The sequence below is a fragment of the Gossypium hirsutum genome, chromosome A07 (assembly GCF_007990345.1).
Source record: "Gossypium hirsutum isolate 1008001.06 chromosome A07, Gossypium_hirsutum_v2.1, whole genome shotgun sequence".
Lineage (NCBI taxonomy): Eukaryota > Viridiplantae > Streptophyta > Magnoliopsida > Malvales > Malvaceae > Gossypium > Gossypium hirsutum.
In genome coordinates, this window is record NC_053430.1 from 6856990 (window position 1) to 6880367 (window position 23378).

At 30.1% G+C, this 23378-nt stretch overlaps 3 protein-coding genes and 1 long non-coding RNA gene across 11 annotated transcripts; 3 read left to right on the forward strand and 1 right to left on the reverse strand.

Annotated features, from left to right (window-relative positions):
• Positions 1-1379: 1379 nt before the first annotated feature.
• LOC107941042 (argininosuccinate synthase, chloroplastic) lies at positions 1380-6307 on the forward strand. 2 transcript variants are annotated; one of them, XM_016874553.2, is made up of 10 exons: positions 1380-1645; positions 1774-1832; positions 2176-2257; positions 3505-3646; positions 3833-3881; positions 3994-4176; positions 5057-5131; positions 5230-5415; positions 5503-5591; positions 5675-6307. In XM_016874553.2, the coding sequence occupies exons 1-10, from the start codon at positions 1579-1581 to the stop codon at positions 6225-6227; spliced, it is 1485 nt and encodes a 494-aa protein (XP_016730042.1). In that variant the 5' UTR covers positions 1380-1578; the 3' UTR covers positions 6228-6307. The 2 variants fall into 2 exon arrangements, with proteins under 2 accessions (XP_016730042.1, XP_016730041.1); XM_016874552.2 differs by having other exon boundaries at positions 1535-1693.
• A 2575-nt stretch (positions 6308-8882) lies between these two features.
• On the forward strand, positions 8883-11852 carry LOC107941044 (probable adenylate kinase 7, mitochondrial). Of its 4 annotated transcripts, none has more exons than XM_041117404.1 (6): positions 8883-9384; positions 9650-9790; positions 9916-9994; positions 10066-10106; positions 11104-11250; positions 11542-11852. In XM_041117404.1, the coding sequence occupies exons 1-6, from the start codon at positions 8995-8997 to the stop codon at positions 11614-11616; spliced, it is 873 nt and encodes a 290-aa protein (XP_040973338.1). In that variant the 5' UTR covers positions 8883-8994; the 3' UTR covers positions 11617-11852. The 4 variants fall into 4 exon arrangements, with proteins under 4 accessions (XP_040973338.1, XP_040973340.1, XP_040973337.1 ...); XM_041117403.1 differs by having other exon boundaries at positions 8886-9384; positions 9916-9997; XM_041117405.1 differs by having other exon boundaries at positions 8886-9384; positions 9916-9997; positions 11104-11285; positions 11542-11692.
• A 648-nt stretch (positions 11853-12500) lies between these two features.
• On the reverse strand, positions 12501-18281 carry LOC107941043 (probable inactive leucine-rich repeat receptor-like protein kinase At3g03770). 4 transcript variants are annotated; one of them, XM_041117401.1, is made up of 8 exons: positions 16531-18280; positions 16315-16448; positions 15188-15428; positions 14261-14475; positions 14119-14144; positions 13922-14033; positions 13294-13342; positions 12501-12833 (listed from the first exon to the last, which is right to left on the reverse strand). In XM_041117401.1, exons 1-8 carry the CDS (start codon positions 17819-17821, stop codon positions 12730-12732), a joined length of 2172 nt encoding a protein of 723 aa, XP_040973335.1. In that variant the 5' UTR covers positions 17822-18280; the 3' UTR covers positions 12501-12729. The 4 variants fall into 4 exon arrangements, with proteins under 4 accessions (XP_040973335.1, XP_016730044.1, XP_040973336.1 ...); XM_041117402.1 differs by having other exon boundaries at positions 12701-12833; positions 13294-13355; positions 16531-18281; XM_016874555.2 differs by lacking the exon at positions 13294-13342 and having other exon boundaries at positions 16531-18277.
• LOC121232050 (uncharacterized) lies at positions 15356-16686 on the forward strand. The gene is made up of 2 exons (XR_005930270.1): positions 15356-15484; positions 16595-16686. It is a non-coding gene; the product is annotated as an uncharacterized lncRNA (long non-coding RNA).
• Positions 18282-23378: the final 5097 nt, after the last annotated feature.

The following is a 23378-nucleotide window of genomic DNA, read 5'->3' on the forward strand; positions in this document are numbered from 1 at the left end:
CTTATATTTTAAATATTATTAAAATATAATGATTGTAAATTTAACAGTAATGTTATCTATTTGAAATAAAATTCAATAGGAATATAATTATATAACTTAATTCAATAAGTGGTCCTTAAACTATTGCCTTTATTTGAATTAAGTACCTAAATTATTTTTGGTCCAACCGGATGCCTAAGCTTTATTCATTTCTGTTATATTGATATTGACATTAATATCCTCTCGTCCGCCCCCTTCCCCCGCTGTCCCTTTCCCTCTTCCCTTTCCCTAAAAACCCTAAACCGCGCCACAAATAGTGCCCTTTTTTTGAAGATTCCGTAATTCTTTAAACCTCAATCTCTGTTTAAACTCCTAGCACGCCTATGCCATAAAAAAAACCAATATTAATATAAAATTAATTTTTAATTATATTTTAATAAAATGATGTTGTGGCAAAATCTGATTGGTAAATATTTTTTTTAACGGCTCTAACGACAAGGCCCAACTTCAATAACGGAACAAAGTTTAAATAACCGAATTGATCAAAAACTAGTTTAAGTACTTAACTCAAACAAAATAAATAGTTTTAGGGCTTCCTGCTGAATTAAGCCTAATTATATACCTAATATAAATATTAAATAAAATATACCGTATTATAAATAAAAGTGAATTTCCAAAAACAAAACATAAAAAATTATCTTTTTAGTATTACTTATGATTCCAAAAGTACTTTTAAAAAGTAATTAAAATTTAAGAAAGTTAAAATATGAAAAAAGTTAATATGCTTTTTGTATATTTGAATTTTAGTCATTTTACTTTTATTTCTAAAAATTTAGTTCCTCTACTTCTCAGATTTCAAAATTCAAATTCAACTATTCATATTGTTGAAATTATTTTGTTAATTTCAAGTTCATTACAATGGCATTTGTTTTTAGTTATTTTGCAATTTGCTATGAAGTGGTTTTTTTTTATTTCAAGTTGACACACCAATAATTGAAAAAATAATGCTAACAATTAGATTTAAATTTTGAAATTTAAAAAGTAAAGAGACTAAATTTATAGAAATAAAAATATAATGACTAAATTCTAAATTTTTAAGGAGTTGGAGACCCATGGCATATTTGAAATCCCTTTTTACCTTTTAAATTTAAAAATTCAAATTAAACTATTAACAATATCTTTCTACTAAATTCATATTTTTTATAATATCATTCTTTTTGTTACACAACTATCAAGTTACTTTTTATTTTAATGTCACAACTCACATCTATGAATTTAGCATAAAAATTTTAAACATTAAAAATAAAAAAATAAATTCAAAACAGATATTAAATTTCTGAAAATAAAAGGAAGGATTAAATTCCAAATATAGAAACAGTGGAGGGACTTGACGATGTTTTAACCTTAAAATTACATCGAAAAGGGCTTTAAACTGAGTCAATGACCTTTACTGAGAATCTGACACATGATAACCTCTTATCCAATAAAATAAAGCCACGTGTATTACCACCGATTATCTTTAAAATCAAAAACCCTAGCAATTCCCCTTTGTTTCTTCCTGCCTGTTTCTCTTTTCAATTTCAGTGAAAGAAAAAAAAAATGGCTCAGTTCAAAGCCATTTCACTCTCTTCGTCCATTAATCTTGCATGTTACGGTCCCAAAAGAAGTGATTCTTCTTTACAGTTCCAATTTTCTGATTATCGCTTCATTTTTGGTGGAGTTTTTGGGATTTTTTTTTAGTATTTTCGTATGATTTTATAAGCTGATGTTACGTTTGGTTCTTGCATTTTGCAGATACATTGTTACATTCCGATAATTTGATCTGTTCTAGGAAGTTATCCACTTTCCATGAGGTAATTTGTACTAAGTCAGTGGCATATCTTGGGACTAAAGTTATGGGGCCTAGTAAAAATTTCAAAAATTTTAGGAGATTTATGAAAAAAATAAAAAAAATTTGGGGTTTAATTAAAATTTTTTAAAAAGAAATGTATAATAAGAATTTTCAAAATTTGGGTCTAATTAAAATTTTCAAGTGAAAAATGAAAATTTCTCAAAATTTGGCGGGCCTTGGCCACCCGTACAGTCCACCTCTGACCTCTCTACTAAATGGTATTATCAAAATTTTCTTTATTTGTTTGTATTCGGCTCTACAATTTGCAGTTCAATATGTGTTCTTTTTGGAAATTTTGTTGGCAGTTAAGTGGAAAATCTAGTTCGCTTCATGGTAATGCTATTGTAAGCAACAATGTGTGTATGACTCTAACACCTAAGAATCAAGGTGAGGGCCAACATTGCTCCATTTTTTAACAGTTTATGTATTCTATGTTGTTTTTTTGTTTGTCCTATCTGCAGGAAACATATTTCAAATAACTTGAAAATAAGAAAGGATTTTGTGATTAGTTATTCTATGAAGTACTTAAAAACCTGATACTAATTCAATGAGAAATTGAGACTAGAATAATTTATTTTTTGTTAAGATTTTCTGATTGATTGATCATATTATATAAAGGATACACAAGAATGTCCAAGGCACCGATTATGTGAAGATGCATGGTAGCCAAGCTTAGTAAAGCACTTTTTCTTGAACAGTTACCTTTATATTGCAATAAGTGTTTTAAAAAATATATGGTAAATATTGTTCTTTAAGGTAAAACGAATTGTTAGAAAATTTTAATTTGTACCAAACTTGACATGTATTATCTGCATCAATAGTGCATGAAACATGATGGTTGGATTGTTAAATTATCAATTGCGTAAGAAGTTACTGAAAGGTGTAAGTGATCCCTTCCCTTGTCCTTATGACAGTTTTAGTTTACTGTGGGATGTACCATCATTATGGCTTTAGTTCATTTCACTGCCACAGTTTTGCCAATTCTAGCTTGAACTCTACATTATTGTTTATTATTACTTTTTTTAAGGAGAATGTGCCTCGGAGGTCCTTGTATTATTGGGATTTAATCATATTAGTCCCTCTATTATTAAATAGCTCAATTTAGTCCCTTTACCATTAAAAAGAATCAAACAAGACCAAATTGGAATGGAGTTAACATTTATTGTTTAAAAAAATATCATTTATTGTTTAACAGAGTTAATATTTTTAAAGTTTTATCATTCTATAAATAAAATCTTTTGTTTGGAATTGAACTGCAATTGAAAATAATAATTTTCAAAACATTTTTTATAGAATAAATGTTGACTTTGTTACAATTTGGACTTATTTGATTCTTTTTAATAGTATAGGGACTAAATTGATCCATTTAATAATAGAGGAATTTATTTGATCCAATCCCTATAATACAGGGACTCCCAGGTACTTTAACCTTTTTTTAACTATAGTTAACAAGCAGAAACCTTTGGAAGAATTCCTTCCATTTTTCTTTTCTATATAAGTCTCTCTTGTTGCATTATTCGTCTGCATATTTGCTTTGCCCCCATTTCATTAGCATCTTTTGAGTTATTTTTCACTACTCTATTTTAGTTTTAAGCTGTTTCAATTACATCTGCATTTTCATTGCAAACTTGCAGGTATTCAAGCTGTTCTTTCCAGCAACTCAGGGACGGATGTTTCCACAGTTACAAAGGGTGGAGGGCTTCGAGGCAAATTAAACAAAGTTGTTTTGGCCTACAGTGGCGGCTTAGATACTTCTGTTATTGTTCCATGGCTAAGGTAGTTAACCTGTTTTAGGTTATATCTACTAATGCTTTCCATTTTACGTCGTAATTCTTGAAGCATGTATCCTTAAATGAGTAGCTTCTAGATGATGGTTAACTCGAATTCAATATTTTAATTTTCGTTGATCTTTTGTACATGCTTATTTATGAAACCTATGACTTAAGTATTTTTCTTTTGCAGGGAGAATTATGGTTGTGAGGTTGTTTGCTTCACTGCCGATGTTGGCCAAGTATGTGGGAGTAAACAAGTTTGCTAAACAGTCTAATTTACTTTATGTGGTGTAAGTTTATAATGTTATCTTATTACATGCAAAATTTATTTGTCATTTCAAACTTTTTCAGGGCATAAAAGAATTGGATGGTTTGGAAGCAAAGGCCAAGGCAAGCGGGGCTTGCCAGTTAGTAGTTAAGGACTTAAAGGAGGAATTTGTGAAAGACTATATATTTCCATGCTTGCGAGCTGGTGCCATTTACGAGAGGAAATACTTGTTGGGAACCTCAATGGCCAGGCCTGTTATTGCAAAGGTTACTAACTATTTGTGTATTTGTTATGTTCTGCTAATTATACATTCTTTCAAGCTCAACACTAATAAAGCTCTTTTGAGGCCTACATAGCATGCTACCTTAGTATTGCAAATTTTCGGTAAAAGTACCACGGAGGCCTTTTTATTAGGAGTCGGATTGCATTTTGCTCCCTCAACTCAAAAAATGAGTAAATTAGACCCTATACGTTAGACTAAAGGGCAAAGTAGTCCTTTTGTTATAAATTCTATCCATTTATATTGTTAAAAACTGGTCCCTGTATGTCTACATAAGAGTACATGTGGCACGTCAAGTGTAACTAATAAAGCTCTTTTGAGGCCTACATAGCATGCTACCTTAGTATTGCAATTTTTCGGTAAAAGTATCACGAAGGCCTTTGTATTAGGAGTCGGATTGCATTTTGCTCCCTCAACTCAAAAAATGAGTAAATTAGACCCTATACGTTAGACTAAAGAGCAAAGTAGTCCTTCTGTTATAAATTCTATCCATTTATATTGTTAAAAACTGGTCCCTGTATGTCTACATAAGAGTACATGAGGCACGTCAAGTGTAACTAATTGGTTATTTCTTCAGCTACGTTAGTTTTTAACCGTAGAAATGGATGGAATTTTTAACAAAAAGGTTTGATTTGCTCTTTAATCTAATGTACAGGAATTACTTTGCCCATTGTTTTAAGTAAAGGAGGCAAAATGTAATTTGATTCCTAGTACAAGGGCTTCCATTGTACTTTTACCCAGTTTTTCTCCTTCAATATTTCATCTCTAATTTTCTTTCCACTCTATCAAGCAAAGCTTTTGATACTAGCATCATTTTCTTTTATGTATTTTCTTTACCTTTTGTGATAATGTGCTTATTATGACAGGCCATGGTGGATGTTGCTAGAGAGGTTGGGGCCGATGCCGTTTCTCATGGCTGCACAGGGAAAGGAAATGATCAGGCATGCCTTTCAACCAAAGCTTTAGCTATGAATAACTCTCTTATTTCATCAAACATGACTTTACTTTCATAAATTGACTAGCATATTTATTCTTCCAGGTTCGGTTTGAGCTCACCTTCTTTGCTCTAAATCCGGAATTAAACGTTGTGGCTCCTTGGAGAGAATGGGATATTACAGGGAGAGAAGATGCTATTGAATATGCTAAGAAGCATAATGTGCCTGTTCCAGTGACAAAGAAATCAATATACAGCAGAGACAGGAACTTATGGCACTTGAGCCACGAGGTTTGGCAACTAAGTCTTATTTGTCTGATTTACTTAACGTGATTCTCTTTTATCTCTCTCCAATATTTATCTTTCTTGGGATTGAAGGGAGATATCTTGGAGGATCCAGCAAATGAACCGAAGGAAGATATGTACATGATGAGTGTTGACCCGAAAGATGCTCCCGATAAACCTCAGTATGTTTTACCTGCCTCTTAATGATTTTTCACATGTTTCGTATCCCAAATTAACAGCTTTTTAATATGCACAATTTCTGCAGATACGTGAAAATTGGAATTGAATCAGGCATCCCTGTTTCACTTGATGGAAAAACTTATTCGCCGGCTGAACTTCTTGCTACACTCAATGAAATTGGTGGGAAACATGGGATTGGTCGTATTGACATGGTTGAAAATCGGCTCGTTGGTATGAAGAGTCGTGGAGTCTACGAAACTCCTGGTGGTACCATCCTATTCAATGCTGTTCGTGAGCTGGAATCTCTAACCCTTGACCGCGAAACCATTCAAGTTAAAGATTCACTTGCCCTCAAGTATGCAGAGTTAGTTTATGCAGGAAGGTGGTTCGACCCACTTCGTGAATCCATGGATGCATTTATGGAGAAGATAACTGAAACCACCACTGGTTCCGTGACTTTGAAGCTATACAAAGGATCAGTTTCTGTAACTGGCCGGACCAGTGCTTATAGCTTGTACAGAGAGGATATCTCCTCCTTTGAGAGTGGAGACATATATAATCAAGCCGATGCTGCCGGATTTATTCGGCTCTATGGTCTTCCAATGAGGGTTAGGGCAATGCTTAACAAAGGTATCTAAGTGCTTTCTATTTTGTTTTTCATTGTCTGGAATTTCAAGGCTAACTTATATATTATCAATGGAGTAGTTTTCATTATATATTTTGAGGTTCCTTCAAGATCCATACGCTTTCATTCTTTTAACTTGTTTCCTTACTAATTTATCATATTTTATTGAGTTAGTTGCACAAAACATCCCTAAATTATGACATTTATTTTAAATTGATTATTAAACATCAAATCATTATAATTATATCCCTGAACTATTAAAATTATATCAATTAGGTCCTTTCATCACTAAATTGGTTAATATAGTTATTAAATGACAGATCAAATATTAGGTGATATAATTTAAAATAAAAAATTTAAGAACAATGAATATTTTAAAAATGATTAGTATTTGATACACTAACAATATATAATTTAGAAAAGTTGTTGAATTCATTGGGTTTAGACTTATCTATAGATTGTGTTTTTGCCCAAGGATTCTCTTTACTTAGACTCAACTTCACTTGGCTCAAAAGTTAAAAAATATTATTAATTTAGTATTAAAATGATATTAAAAGTTGACACTTGTTTAGAATATTAGTTGGATCTTTTATCAAAGACTTAGGCTTCCTTTGGATGCCCGATTACTTCTAGTGAAGCATGAAAATGGTGAAACGCATCTTAGTCATTCGTTTGGATGACATTAATTTTTGCCTGTGAAAGAGATTTTATCGCACTAGGCACTTGGTTTTGGACTGAAGCATGGAGCTCCAGTAAAGAAAAAGAAGCTATGATGGTTTTATAGTGGACTTCATAAAAGTTAATTATATTATAGTATTGCACCAAATATTTATATTTAGTAATTATAGGAAGTAATGGAATTAATAATTATGTTATTATATAATAATATATAAACTTTTTATTATGATAAATATATTTTTAATTATTCAAAAGATATATAAATATTTAACTTTAACAAAAATATGATTTTAATTTTTTGAAATTAATATTTTATTAAATAATTTAAAAAATTTCTATTATATATAATTTTTATTTTAATGTCTTTAAAAGTCATTTTTTATTTTCATCTCATCGCTACACCTGCATTTGAATCCAAACATACACTTCACCTCTATTTTTAATCTCACCGCTAGAATATCCAATCTCACCGCTACAGTAACTAATCTCACCGCCACCTCTATTTTTAACCTTACCGGAGATAAATACACCGCCCATCCAAACTAAGCTTTAAATAACATGAGTCTTGTTATTCGACCTTTGTTTTCTAATGTTATCTGATATATATATATATAAAAAAGTATGAATCTCAAAATTATACATGAATTATAATTTAATGTGCAATTGTATATATGAATTTTGATTTTATGTAAGTTTAAACTTAAAATTTTGATTTGATCCAATTCTTATTAATTATTAACACAATTATTAATATAACATCGTTTTATATTTATATATTGCACACATAAATAATTATCTAATATAAAAATAAATTAATAGATTTATTTCTTTAAATGTGTATGATTAAATCAAAATTAGAGTTTCAAGTACAGATTTAAATCGTAATTATAATTTCACGTGTATAATTGCTCCAAATTAAAATTCATATATACATTTACACATTAAATTAAAGTTGATATATAATTTTGAGATTTAATTGTGAAAATCTATTAACTTAATTTTATATTGAAAAATGGTATGCTAAAAAAAAGGGTTGGAATCCGCTGTTAACTTAATTTTAGGTTAAAAAAACCTATCAATTTAATTTTAAAAATATTTTTATTAATATTTATATATTTTTATGATTAAATTTAAATAAATTTAAATTTAAATTTTAAAATAATAATAATTTGAGTTGAATTGGGTCTACTCAAGTTGAATTTTACTTTATTTAAATGTTGGAACATTTGTAATTGAGTTCAAATATAAGTGAATTAAAAAAAAATTCAAGTTGGATTTAATATATTTCGAATTTTATTAAATACATTAAATTATTTTATTTGGTTAATAAAATTTAATTTTATGTAAAAATACATTTTATTAAATTATTTTAATTATAAATATGAATAAAAATATTATTAGTACGAAGAGAGCGAAAATTAACAATAAAAATATAAAAAAATAAGATAATAATATTATACAAAACTATTAGGTTTTCTCAAGCAATTAAAGTAATAATTGTTATACATAGTAAGTAAGTCATGCTTTAGCATCTTCGTGCAAAGAAAAACATCGTCACATTGCTTTCAAGGGTAACCGTCACATCAAATTCAATTTTACGAAAAAAAAATTATTTAAAGCCTGATCTAAATTAAAAAAATCAAAATTTTGGGTCTCGTATTTTTGTTTTTTTGTTTTTTAAGGTTAGCCTTTGGCTTTGTAGTTGACCTATGAACAGTTTTGATATGGGGTCTTGACTCTTGACTCTTGACTCTTGACTGTTGCATACTAGAAACTTTTTGGTGAAAAAAACTACTAACTTAGGGTTTGTAATTAAAACTGAAATAATAGAATACTAAAGGGATAAATTTATTATATTAATAACAAAATTTAATAATTTAATGAATGAGTGAATAAATATTAAATTGAAAATTTTAGAATTCTAATTCTTATTAAATTATTAGTAAATTTAATTTTTGATACTTTCAAATAATTTAATAATTCAAGATAATTATTTGGTCAACTTGGGGGTAGAAGGATTGTTTTTAGTTTGATCGAATTAAACCCTCCATTCTGGAAAATAAAAACACTAAACCCTCCATTTCTCTCCGCCATCGAAAGCCATGATCATTAACAAGCTAAGCCACCTAGCCACCGTTACCACCGCTACCACGGCAGCTGTAACGGCGGCGCCACCACTCTATCGACTTCTTAAGCTCACTGATAGCCTATTCCATGGTGCTGCGCAGCCGCAACCTGACACCGACTACTGGTACTACTACCCACCATCACAACAGGAGTCTCGTCGCGATGAGCTTGTTCGTTCAACTCCAGTGGCTGACACCGATGGCTCCGTCCCTCTAAGAGGAGTGCAGTGGGCGTTCATCGGAAGCCCACGCGCCAAGAAGCGCGTGTACGCTGTAATGTTGTCGAAACTTCTAGAAGTTCCCCATATTACAATGGCGAGCCTTGTTCGGCAAGAACTCAGCCCTAACTCTAATCTTTACAAACAGGTTATATTCATTTCCTCAAGGCAAGAATCAATGAATTTTGTCAGATTTACAATTTCTTCTTGATTGATCATTTTTACACGATTTAAGTACTAGTTTCCCCCTCTTTCTCTACATTGATTTTACGGCAAAATATACTTTGACAAAATTTTAGTGTGTTTACCGTCAAAATTTGCTTACTATTACATATGCTTATTGAATTCATAGGGATTGATTGCGTGTATGCTTCTCGCAGTATATTTTGAACTTGATTTTATGATTTTTGTAGATTGCAAATGCAGTTGTTCATGGGGAGCTAGTTAACGAGGATATTATATTGGGGTTATTGTCGAAGAGGTTGGAAGATGGGCATTACAGAGGTGAAACTGGCTTTATTCTGGATGGAATTCCTCGATCACGGACTCAAGCTGTAAGTACTAAATACTACGAAAAGAACACGTGATTATGTAATTATCTGTTATGTTTACTTCTTGGTTGTTGCATTAAAGATATGAATTCTGCTCATAGCTTTATATATATATATATAACTCGTAGGAGATTCTGGATCAACTTGCTGAGATTGATCTTGTAGTGAATTTCAAATGCACTGAAGATTTAATGATGAACAATCAAGGTGGTGAGTTCTTTTCCTTATTGCTGTGATACTTTTGACTTCCATTGTGTAATGTTTCATTGCTATTGCAGAAGCTTCATGGACTGAGAGACTCCAAGACTATATCAAACAGGTCTGCAATCCTCACATCGCTTTGCATTGGAGTTACGGTTTTGGATGTATGTTTGCATGTATTTATATTTATATATATGGGCCAACTGCATTCAAAATATCAATATTATATCATCTAGGTCTTTTCATTAGCCTAGTCATTAGCATGAGTGTTAAATGTCAGGTTAGATATAACATGAAACATATTTAAAACATGTAGAGCAAATTTTAGATACATGTGTACCTACTGCATGGACACCTTGGGTCTAAGTGATGCATTAAAAAACAATGTCGTTAAAAGTTAGGAATATTATATTTCTTTACACGTCAGTGCCAAGCTGTCCATGCAATAGGTAACATGTGTTTACAATTTGGTCATATGTTTTAAATATGCTACACTTCAAATTTGAGCAGATACTTAAAGCACAAGCAATCAGCTAGGATGACGGAAGAACTTAATTGATATGATAATGATACTTTGAGGATTCAATTAGAACATTTAAAGCTTATAACCAATTTAAAATTTGGGTCATAGTTTGGAGAATTTGGTCTAATTAATTATTAGATCCTGTGGTGGTCGGAATTAGGGTTGTGTGCATGATTTCTATACTTGAGCTCAAGTTTGAGCTTGAGTTAGAACTCGCTTCATATACAATTATTTTATATTTGAATAACAAAAGGATTCAGTTATTTAAATAACAAAATAGTGATTTAATATTCAAAATTTATTATAAATAAAAAAAGCTTGATTAAGCTTGTAAATTGTTCGAATCAAGTATTAAGATATTTGAACTCGACTTGCTCATGCTTGGCTCAATGCAGTCGGTCGATTTGATCAGTTTGATTTAAAAAACTGAAAAATCAATTTAACCGACTAATCCTATGCTTTAATTATCTAACCAATCATCATAACTGATTTGATCGAACTGACTTGACATAAAACCCTTGGTTAAGTTGATTCGAATCAACTTTTGCTCACCCCTAAAGTTTTGATGAAGTATATTTATGGCATTTGTCAGAGTAAGGTGGTAGAAGAATATTACAAGAACCAGAAAAAGCTTCTTGAGTTTCAAATAGGCAATGCATCTATGGAGACATGGCGAAGGCTTTTGACTGCATTGCATCTACGACATATAAATGCTGCTCGGCATTTACAGAAACCGACTGTAAGTTCAAGTTTGCCCTAAACTCTTGATTGCAGGTAAATGAATCAATTGTTTAGCTTTACTGTAAATTGGCTTTTAACACAGGATAGGATGAGTGAAAAATTAATAGCAAATATATGTTGGATATAGTAGATGATATATGTTTCTTCGCGTTCTTATAGTCCTAATATATAAGCTATTTTGGCTATATGCAATTTTCTATAACTTTCTGGCACTTCAGTACCTCCCCACATCCTCTAAGACACTATTTTCGGTTTCTATCAACCGTTGATTTTCCCTCTATTTACCCAGTGTTTTCAGAACCAGACCGGCTGGACCAGGAACTGGCTGGTAGATTGGTCCGGAACAAGGCTAAAAACTGGTTGACCCATGAACCGATACAACACTAATTGAACCAGATTTTATAATTTTTTTTTAATATATATGAATTTTTAATAATTTATTTGATTTGAACTAGTTCGACCGTGAACCGGTGACTTTTAACGGTTTGACCACTTGTTTGGTTCCGAAAACATTGTATATACTGGTTCAAACTCGAGCATATAACTAAAGCTAGTCTCCTTGCATGTGATTTTACTTATATTTAAATTTATTAAAATTTATAGTTGTATTTTATGTAATTAATATAATATTATTCAACTTGTTGAATATAATTAAAATATATTAATTATTGTGATAATTAAAATTATAACAGTAAAAAAATTCAAAACATAATTGAAGTGAATGAAATTAATCATGAATTTTTTTTTAAAAAAATTTAGCTACTAATCAAATTTTATAGTTGTAAAATTTTGTTTTATTTGATTGAAATATTAGTAAAAGTGAACTCAAAGTTGAATAATGTAAATCATAATTTATGTTGTTTAAAACCGAACTGGATGGGCGGTTTGGATTTTTTGTATCAAGATATCAGTTTAGAGAGAGATATTAGACCGATTGACTGTGAACCGGTATAGACTTGTTGAATTGGGTTAAAAAATTGGTTGAACTGATTTTTGTTAATTTATTTTTAATATTTTTATGAAATTTTTAATGATTTATTTAATCACACTCTACGGACTGATTGAATCAACGAATTAATGGTCTGACTAGTTTGACTACTGATCTAGTTTTAAAACCATGTCATAGAAAGGATCCAAATTATAATTTCAATTATCATTTCAAACTCGTATTTATGTATTATATGTTATAGATATGTAACTAAACTTGCTTTTGATTTATGTAATCACCCTTAAAGGAAATACCAAATCTAAAGTTTGAATGCGAGTATTTATTTATTTTTTATAGTTTTTATTTCTATTCACATGTTACAGCCTCCTAAATCAAAGAATTAGAAGAAACGTATTCTTTGAAAAAGCAATAAAACTATACAGAGCTTAATCTTTGTTCACAATCTGGTCCTGAACTTGAGCTGCATACTGCAAATTCCAAAGAATGTCCTCAAAAGATGGGCGGCTCCATAATTCTGGGAAAATGCACTTATTTGTTATTGAAATCACTATTGATATTGATTCTTGTGAGGCTGTAGCTGAAACCACTGGGTTCATCAACCTTCCTCGCCCTTCCTGCTTGCTTAAACATGCCTGGTCATTTCCCAACTAGAGGTCAGTTTTCATCTAATCATCTTAAAAAGTTGATAGCTTGAACTTGAACCAGGAATAATTCACATCTGGAATGATTGGAACTCGAAATTATTCAAGCCATCTGGGTTGACTTGGATTTGAATATCAAACTCAAATGAGAAATCTGGAAGCTTATTGGCAAACCTAAATGGCTTGGATATGGAATGGCATGAACAAGTAATTTGAAATTACTTGAATTCAAGTGTTGAATGAAAAAAAACCTACTAGCAAACTCAAAAGATCTTACTTCGAAAACATCCAAACTAGGAATATGAAATGAGATGAATTCAAATGTCAAAACCTAAATGACTTCAATCCAAAATTGATCGAGAAGGTAATCCGGGTTAACCCGTATTTGAGTGTTTGGCAAACATAAATGATCTGAATATGGAATGAGATGAACAAATTAACTCGAAATTACTTGAATTCAAGTGTTCAATTTGCATGAAAAATACTCGGAATGATCCCACCTGAAAAACTCAACTAGCAAACTCAAAAGACGTTAATTCGAAAACATCCAAATAAGCAAATATGAAATGAGATGAATTCAAGCTTTAAATCCTAAATGATTTGAACCCAAAAAGAATGACTTAGAATTCAAAATAATTTAATTTTTTTGTTAAATTTAATTTTACTTTTATTTTTAGAAATTTAGTCTCTTTATTTTTTAAATTTAAAAATTCAAGTATAATTATTAACAATGTTAAAATTATTTTATTAAACTTGTTGGTTGGTGTGATATTTTGAAATAAGAAAAAATACTCAGTTGGTAAATATATGTAACCAATAAAATGACGTTGTAATATACATGAATCTAATAGAAGAATTTTAATAATATTAACAACTGAACTTGCATTTTTAAATAAAAAAAAATAGGATTGAATTCTAGATATACGAAGGTTATTGAAACTTGAATCATATTTTACCAAAAAAATTTCAAACTTAAGTCAACCCCATTTAAATTGACGCAATCCAGAATCAATCAAAACCATAAATGATTAAAGAGCCTAATTATACGAATAGCTCATTCATGAAGCACTCAAACATACCAATTCATCTCGTAGAGTCCCTTCCTTTTTAGCAGCTAGGGAGGGTCCAATCATAGTCTCCAACAAGATGAGGCCAAAGCTGTAAACATCGTCCTCTAATCTCGTCATTTGCCTGCAAATGTATTGTTCAAATACTAAGTATCTCTGCTTAAAACTGCCAATAAGCAGATCAAATGAAACTAGTCCCTAGTCCTTACCATGATTTAGGATCCTCTCCTTTTACCTGCATGAAAGAAATATGGTCACAAGTTTTTAATTATAAAAGAGTGATTGTATGAATCAACTGAGATAAAATCAGGATTTTGAAGGGTTAACATAACAACGGATGGTAAATCTTACCTTACAGTTGTTGTTGGTTTCTTCGGAGATAATCGACAGACCGTAGTCATTGAGTTTCGCCATCCGATGCTCGTTGAGCAAGATGTTGTTGGTCTTCAATCTATTGTGAAAGAAACCAGGAATAACTCCGGTATGCAAGAATTGCACAGCCTTGCAAACACCGATTAAAACCGCCAGTCGTTCAGACCAATTCAGAACCTCTCCAACACAGTTTTCTACAATAACAAATGAATGTAAAAGTGTGATCCAAATCAATAAATTTTAGTAGAATTAAGGTGTCTTTTTTGTCTGTTTTATGGTTCATGGAAACCTTTCGGGAATGCAATGTTTCTTTGGGGAGTGCAATGCAATGTTTCTTTGGGGAGTGCAATGTGTCACTCTACTTTTTAGATTTCAAAATTCAAGTCCAACTGGTAACTGTATTAAAATTATTTTGTTAAATTTATTGGTTCGACATTTAAAAAAAATACTTAATTGGTAACAATATAACTATAAAAAAATGTTGTAACAAATTTGAATTTAAAAAAATTATTTTAACAATATTAATAATTTAACTTGAGTTCTGAAATCCAAGAAGTAAATGGATTAAATTTCTAGAAATAAAAATATAAGGACTAATTCTAAACTTAAGAAGAGTAAAAGGACTTATGGCATATTTTAACCATTGGTATTGACAATAAATAAAACAAGGTTAAAATATATCATAGGTCCTTGTACTCTTCACAAATTTAAAATTTAATCCCTGCACTTTTATTTTCAAAAATTTAGTTTCTCAACTTCTCCAATTTTAAAATTCAAGTAGAGAGACTAAATTCCTAGAAACAAAGGGATTAAATTCCAAATTTACAAAGACTATAGGGACTTGTGACATTTTTTAACCATAAAACAATCTAAAGATAGGGAATTTGGAGTTCCAAAGGATATTACCAGAGAGATAAGAACGAAAATTCCCATTAGGAATGTATTCATAAACAAGGAAGACCCTGTTGACACAGCCGTCATCTTGTTTAACTTCAATGCAGTGCCCCAGAATGGCAACCAAATGCGGGTGGCGAATCTTTGCAAGCATATCTAGCCTGAGTTTGAGGTTTCTAATCCAGTATTTCTTTGTTGTTGGCAGGCACCTTATAGCAACTTGGCTCCCACCCTCCAATCTTCCTTTATAAAGCTGGAAAATGAATCAATCATACGTGCTACATTGGTCAATTGTGGTGAATATAAGAGGTAGAAAGAGCTAGAATCACAAAATAACGATCATAACATCATGTTGTAACTGATGTTTAAGTGCCCGAAAAAGGGTCAGTGTTTATTGCAAGTTGTAGGCTTTGGTGAATCAATCATGCATGCTGTTTTGGTCGGTAAAAGTACCATGGAGGCTATTGTATCAAGAGTCGGATTGTATTTTGTCCCCTCAACTCAAAAAATGGACAAATTAGTCTATATACATTAGATTAAAGAATAAACTAGTCATTTTATTAAAAATTCCATCCATTTCTACTTTAAGAATTGGTTGTTATACATTAGCATAAGGTACACCTAACATGTCATATGCCACTATCTGGTTATTCCGTCGCATAAGGTATACCTAACATGTCATATGCCAATATCTGGTTATTCCGTCACTCAAAAATTTTTAACAGAAAAGATCAATTTTGCTCTTTAATATAATATACAAGGACTAATTTGCCCACTTTTTTAATAGAGATGACAAAATGTAATCTAACTTTTAATATAGGGCCTCCGTGGTACTTTTACGTACTTTGGTCAATTGTGATGAATATAAGAGGTAGAGAAGGCCGGAATCACAAAACAAGGATCATAACATCATGTTGAAACTGATGTTTAAGTCTCGGTAAAAGGGTCATTGTTTATTGCAAGTTGTAGGCTTTGGTGGATCAATCATACATGCTACTTTGGTCAATTGTGGTGAATACAAGAGGTAGAAAGAGCTGCAATCACAAAATAATGATCATAACATCATGTTGCAACCGATGTTTTAAGTCCCTGGAACAGGGTCATTGTTTGTTGCAAGTTGTAGGTTTTGATATTTTTACCTTTCCATATGAACCTTCACCCAGAAAAGCAGAGTTATCAAAGTTGTTTGTAGCTTGATTTAACTCTTCTAGAGTGAATGATCTACATGGTGGGAGACTTTGAGTCCCTAACTTAGTAGTTTCAGAAATGTACCCTAAAAAGAAAATATTCATCAAAATTTTCTCATAGAAAAACCAATTTTTTCCTAGTGAAAAATTTAAGCTTATTGAACTTACTTGCATTGTTTAGTATCTCAGAAGAGAACCCTGTTGCTGAGTTTTCATGTACTGATTTGTGCAGCAAATGTTGCTCTGATATCCGTCGATGGCAGTAATGTCTGCAAATGATTACAAAGGCAATACCCAAAAGGACAATGATAACAACTATGCCTACAATGAGACTGATTGAAACACCTAAGCCATTGGCATTTTGAGTGCTTTGATCCTTATGAACTTCATCTCTGCAATATGATAATGGATGCTGATGATGATGATCAATGGATAAACAGTTGCCACTGAAGTTGACAACTTTATTGCCTGATTCAGAGTTCAAACATGAAGGTAAACTCCCTGTTAGCCTATTGTCTGATATATCAACAAACTCAAGGTTGTTCCCACATGTTAGATTGTAGTATCCAAGTGATCCACTCAACATATTTGATGCCAAATTCAAGGAACTGATGTTTGGAAATGAGAAAAGTGAAGCTGGAGGTATACGGATGAGGCTATTGAATGAGATATCAAGGTGTTGAAGGTGTGTTAAAAGGGTATATTGTGTTGGGATTTCACCATTGAAGGAGTTTCTATTGAGGGAAACCATAATCAAACCTTTTGGAATTGTTGGTAAGTGTGAATACAATCTGTTTCCACTCAAATCCAACACTTTCAAATGTGTTAAACTACTGAAATCTAATGGACCTTGCTTCAACTTGTTGTTCTTCAAGCTCAAACTTGTTAAGTTAGACGTAAAATCAAACACGTGGACTGTATCATTGAAGAAATTATCATCCAACACAAGTGTTTGAATCTTCACCATTGTTGAAACTTTAGGAGGGATTGAACCAAAAAGGAAATTGGAACTCAAATCTAAACACTCAAGTGATGATAACCTATGGATTTTATTAGGGAGAGGACCCCAAATTCCTAAAGAAACCAAACTAAGAACTTTCAAGCTTGTCAACCTTGTCAAAGTTGTAACAAAAGAATCCATTGAAAAGGAAACTGATAATGTTTGATTTGGGATTGGGAAACCATGAAAATCAGTGACTTCAATGGAAGGCTTATCACCCATAATTTTCAACTCAGTTACTGAGTGGAACTCGCATGAAATGTTTACTTTTGAAGATGGTGGTAAAAAGCAAAACATTGTTCTTCTATCATACCAGATATCAAGCTGTTTTGGGTATTCTAAATGCTTCTTTAGTTGAAGAAGAGCTTGGGTTTGAGAGTTTAGTAATTGAGGATCACCTAATATGAAGAAACTCCACGGAAGCCATAATAGTAAAAAGAACAAGCTATGATTCTCCATGAATATGATGAAAAGATTTGAAAGTTATGGCAAAAGGAAGGTAATGAAAGATTCTTTGGCTAACCTTTAGAAAGCTTGAAAGATTCTTCAATATTGGTGAACTTAGCAGCAAATTATGAACTTAAAAAGGAATCGCAGAGCTACCTAAAATGGGATTCACTTAAAAGGAAAATGATCTTTGCAAAGAATCTTAATAATGGTGAGGAATAATAATAAGCTTGACTTTTGGGAGTGTAAATCCAATGATTTTTAGTGGTGGGTAGTATGTCACTCCAACTACAATTACAAGGAATAATAAGTTTTACTAGTACAAGAACCATATGTTGAAACTAGGATGAGTCGGTGGGGGAGATGATGTTGGAGGTATGTTAGGAAGAGAGGAGGTGTAGGTTCCTCGTCCTTCGCCCTCATGGCCAAGATTTTATTGTATTTTGTTTTGAAGTATCACGTCTCATGTTATTATTGGTGAATCAGGGATAAGCGACGTAATATTATGAAGTAGTAGTTAAAATTTAATGTGACGGTTAATTAGTAAATTTATTTGTTAAGCATCTTACAATTTGAGAGACAATTTTAGTTGTTTGAACGATCATAATAAGATATAATAATAATATACTATGAATAAAAAATAAAACAAAAATTAAACTAAATTAAAAAAAATTATACAAAATTAATACAAAACATACGTATAGAATAAAAAAAATACCTACTCATTTTAATTGCAAATGATGAAACTTAAGCTCTAACCTTCAAAATTGAGAGACCTCAATCTTTATGAACAAGACGTGATTAGCTGAATCGTTGGAGTTAATACATGTACTACTTCAACATGGTGAAAGTTTTCCACCGACAATGATTTTTTGGGGTTAAAAACCAAAGTGGTGAAAAGGAGGAAATTTCTTTGGCTTTGGATTTGATAGTAAAGTAAGTAAAATCCAGTTAAAAAGTTGAAACTTTAGATTTCTTTTTTCCTTTTGATGAAACATACTTGAAATATTATATAATATTTTAGAATTTTAATATATGAAATAAAAGCTATGTGAATTAATTAATGAATATCACTGCAGGCAGCTTATAACAATGGAACAGGCTGTCTCCAACAGGAAATATGAGCAATATTTGACTGCCCATACCAACACGGTCTCCCCTCCAGATTATTATTTTTTTGTTCGTCCGTTAAAAAATAAAAAAAAATTAATTTAATCATTGGTTTTAAGTACTGATTCATATATTAATCAGTTTAATTCTTTTGATTGAACTGATACCTTAATTAATTAGCGGTTTAATAAATTTGATTGATTAATTCAATCCGATTATAATAACATTAGTTATTAATTTTGTATTAATAATAAGTTGTATCTTAATTTAATTAATTTTAATTTTTTAAAAGTACATTTAGTTAAATTATGCTATTAGTCATACGCTACGTGTAAATTGTAAATTTCATCTATATACTAATTAAAAATATATTTAACTCTTTGTTCAAATCAATATTCGATCGATTAATCTTATTCGATTTTAACATCTAAGCTTTTTAACTTTTAGATTTCATTGTTGTTATTATGTGCAGTGATTCCAGCCTGAGGGAAGACAAGATGAATAATTGAAGAAGAAGACCCACATTTATAAAAAAATAATAATAATAAATGCAAAGCAAATTGAGTAGGCCATTGTTGCTAGCTGAATCTTTGAAAGGGGAACAACCATGAATGGACTAGGGATTTGACCCTTATCACTATCTTTATTTTCTCATTAATTATTGAACCTACTCTCACTCCCTCTTTAATGTTTTACCCTTACATTTAGGTCATTTGACTAAAGACCCTCATTTATTGTTTCTTTCATTAAGGGGAACATTAAGGGGTAGTAAATCGGTTAAAGCGACTTTTTTTCTTCTCCTTTCTCTCTTGCTTTTTCCAAGTATGAAAAATAAAATTTGATTATTTTACTGATTATTTTATAAATTTTTAAAGTTCGAATGATAAAAATATAAATTTCTTAATAATTAAGTGTTATAGGATAAGTTATACAAATAATCACTCAATTATGTCTATATTTCTATTTTGGTCATTTAATTTTAATTTTTTTCAATTTAAGTACTAACGTTTAAATTTATTCCTATTTTGGTCGCACACGGTTAAATTGATAATAGAGAGGCCTTTTTTAAATGGTATAATAGTACATTTAGTCCTCAATACTTACATATTCTATCAATTTGATCAAAATTCTAAATAATTCAATAAATTTAACCATTCATATTTACAAATTCTATCAATTTGATCATCAAACTTCATAATCAAAGCTTTTAAAACAAAGGCATTCTGCACCCATAAATTTCTTAACAGTATGATATTTCCTTCAAGGTACATAAAAATAGTCCTCGAAGTTGGTTCTTGAAATTGGAAATTGAATCCAGAGTTAAAAATATGGCTTTGAAAAATCCAATTGTTCAATCAATAATTATATAAGAAAATATTTTGAGCATTTAATTTTTCATTAAGGAAAAAATGTGAAAGCATTAATCGAATTTCTTTATGTTACATTGACAATGATTACTTTTTAATTTTATAAACGGATTAAGAGATTATTATATGTTCTATTTATTTTTAATTTTTAATTTTTTTATTTTTAAATCCACAACAAAAAATACCATCACTAATAATATGATTTAGTGCCAAATCATTTACCAAACTAATTAAAAACTAAAATTATGATAGTCAGAGTGAAAATTTATGTTCTACAAATATTAAATTACTTATATAATTTTTATTATAAGGGAGAGATCCACTTACATAGTGTAAAAATTAAAATAATTTTACACACTTATGTAACTTTTTATATGATTAATATTTTAATAATTCAACCGTTGATTTGAATAGATAGATAAGTAAAAAAAAATTATTGTTAAATTTTATCACAAATCTAATAGCAGTAAAAAAAGAGTAAATTTATAACTTTAGAATAAGCGTAGTTTATTAATATTATTTTAATCTAAGGTTAAAAAAAAATAGCAACCTGGAATGTATCTTTAAAATTTATCAATTCATAGTTTAGTACGAGATGGTGGCTACAAGATGTTCACCCATCGAATTCGTAGACTAAGTGGAAAATCTTTATTTGGGCAGATATTTTTGGATGTTTAAATGTTGTGTGTGTATATGGTGTGAGTATGTACTTTCAGTGTGCAAGTACTAATTCTTTAATTGGTGTGTAGTGTGGGTACGTCTTTACTCTCTGTATGTGAGTATTAATATTTTAATTGTATAATTTATTTGTAACTTTAGCATTCCGAAACTATTTTTAAGAAAAATCTAAATGCTTTCATAAATTTGAAAAACGGCTTTAATAAATAAAAAATATTAAAAGCAGTCGATTTCATATGAAATTTATAACACATTATCTGTTAGTTTAACCTATTTTAATTGTTTATAAAATTAAATTAACCATCATAATTGACTTGAATGAATCGATTTGATAAGTTAAATCGGTATCAACCAGCTTTTGCTCTCCCTTATTCGTATTATCTTCTTGCACAAAACTATCACTTGATTAAGATAGATGAAAGAGTTGGAGTTTTTTTTGTATTCGAATACGTGTCACACACAAATAATTCAAAAGGAAAAAAAAATGAAGAATAGAAATAGCATAAAAACATGTAATTGTAATGTAGAGAGAGAAAATAGAAAGAAAAATAATAAAAGAAAAGGATTGGATTGGATTGGATGAGAAAAATATTATTGAGGTCATTGTATTAAGAGTTGAATTTTATTTTGTCTCATTTACTAAAAAAATAGATAAATTAGTCATTGTACGTTAGATAAAAAAGCAAACTAATTATTCTGTTAAAATTTCTATCTATTTCTACTGTTAAAACTTGATCCCTATACTTCACCATGAGGTTCGCGTGCCACAAGGTGCTCATGGGCCAGGTTTGGGCTGGGTTCAACTAAAAATTTATGCCTATTTACTAAGCCCTGGCCCGGCCCGGCCCAAAAAAGGGCCTAAAATTTTATCCAAGCTCGGCCTAGATAAAAAATGCTAAAATCGGGTCTAACTTGGCCCGCCCGTATTAATTTTTTATATTATTTTTATATAATTTTTAAATATATATAATACATCAAAAATATTAAAAACATCAAAATAAATATTTCCTAACAAATTGAAAATAAATTTTAAAAAATATGTAGACTTAAATAACACTAAGATAAATACAACTTAACAAGCAAATGCCTCTAAAATAATAACAAAATTAACAAATACCTTTAAAATAATAACAAAATTAATAATAAAATAAGTTTTATACAATATCCAAATAATAACAATAAATTAGTAGCAACATAATACTAAAATGATAACAAAATTGAGAGAAAACAACAAGAAAATAACATTCAAGAGAAAAAAAAAAGAGTAGATTTTTTTCGTCTTTTAGTGAATCCTGGCTGGGCCCAGGCCAAAAATACCTTACCTGAGGCCTGACCCGTTTTTAAAACGAGCTTAGGTCTTATTTTTTTGTCTAAGCCTATTTTTCGGGTTTAAACTCTCCCACATTATAGGCGGGCCTTTGGGCCGGGCTGGGTGACCTGACCAATGATCAGGTTTACGTGTCACTATCTAGTTATTCTATCAACAATACTAGATTTAACAGTATAAATTAATAAAAGTTTTACTAAAATGATCAATTTGCTATTTGATCTAACGTATAAGAACTAATTTATCTATTTATTAAGTAAATCTTAATATAAAAAAAATTATTATACTTTTACCGAATGTGAGAAGTGTAAGAGAAGCAAATTGCAGTTAGCAGAGATGCTATGGCATTTTGGACATTCACATTCGGATCTGCCCCATATTCACATTATATGTTTTCAATTCAGCTTGCTCAATGAACATTTTTCAAGAGAAAATATCCCTTAGTAGGGACAGCTTATAATACTCATTTGATGTGTATATATATATATATTAGAGCAAGGAAGTCAATTTTCTACTGGTTGGTGGGAATGTCCATTTCAATAGTAATTTTCGGTTAAGAATTAAATGAGTTATATGAAATTGTGATTCTAAAGTTATTTTTATTTTTTTTTCAATAAAAGTTTTCTTTTTTATTTTCAACTTTTTTCTTCTAAAAAAATTCAAATACAACTAAAAATGTTAAAAATTAGGAGGAAAATTTTGATTTGTCATTTTTCTATTGGAAAATGATAATTATAACGTGGAATCACAATTTCATACAATTTTTTCTCTTTGTTTCGATGTAAATTCTAAACGTTAACTGTTGTATTGGTGTGTTTCTTTCTATATTATATAATGTGTACCAATTTATACAATTATTACAAGATTTTAATATTTTAAAATATTTTATATTTTTATAATTATATTTAAAAATAAAATGTAACTACTTAATTAATTTCTTAAACATAATTAATAATTTTAAAAATTAATATTTTCATATAAATATATTTATATGTATGTAATTAGGCTATATTTACATGTGTATATATAATATAAATAAAAATATTTAAAAAAATATATTGATAAACTCAAAACATTATATCAAAAT

Excerpts from the sequence above, each read along its gene's own strand:
- LOC107941042 (XM_016874552.2), top strand. The coding sequence starts at position 1,579 with ATGGCTCAGTTCAAAGCCATTTCACTCTCTTCGTCCATTAATCTTGCA. Across the intron at positions 3,647-3,832 it reads GTTATTGTTCCATGGCTAAG|GGAGAATTATGGTTGTGAGG; the intron begins GTAGTTAACCTG and ends TTTCTTTTGCAG. Across the intron at positions 5,132-5,229 it reads CAGGGAAAGGAAATGATCAG|GTTCGGTTTGAGCTCACCTT; the intron begins GCATGCCTTTCA and ends TTATTCTTCCAG.
- LOC107941044 (XM_041117403.1), top strand. The coding sequence starts at position 8,995 with ATGATCATTAACAAGCTAAGCCACCTAGCCACCGTTACCACCGCTACC. Across the intron at positions 9,385-9,649 it reads ACTCTAATCTTTACAAACAG|ATTGCAAATGCAGTTGTTCA; the intron begins GTTATATTCATT and ends TGATTTTTGTAG. Across the intron at positions 10,107-11,103 it reads TCCAAGACTATATCAAACAG|AGTAAGGTGGTAGAAGAATA; the intron begins GTCTGCAATCCT and ends GGCATTTGTCAG.
- LOC107941043 (XM_016874555.2), bottom strand. The coding sequence starts at position 17,821 with ATGGAGAATCATAGCTTGTTCTTTTTACTATTATGGCTTCCGTGGAGT. Across the intron at positions 14,145-14,260 it reads AAACCAACAACAACTGTAAG|GTAAAAGGAGAGGATCCTAA; the intron begins GTAAGATTTACC and ends TCTTTCATGCAG. Across the intron at positions 12,834-13,921 it reads GGACTCTACGAGATGAATTG|GCATGTTTAAGCAAGCAGGA; the intron begins GTATGTTTGAGT and ends GGAAATGACCAG.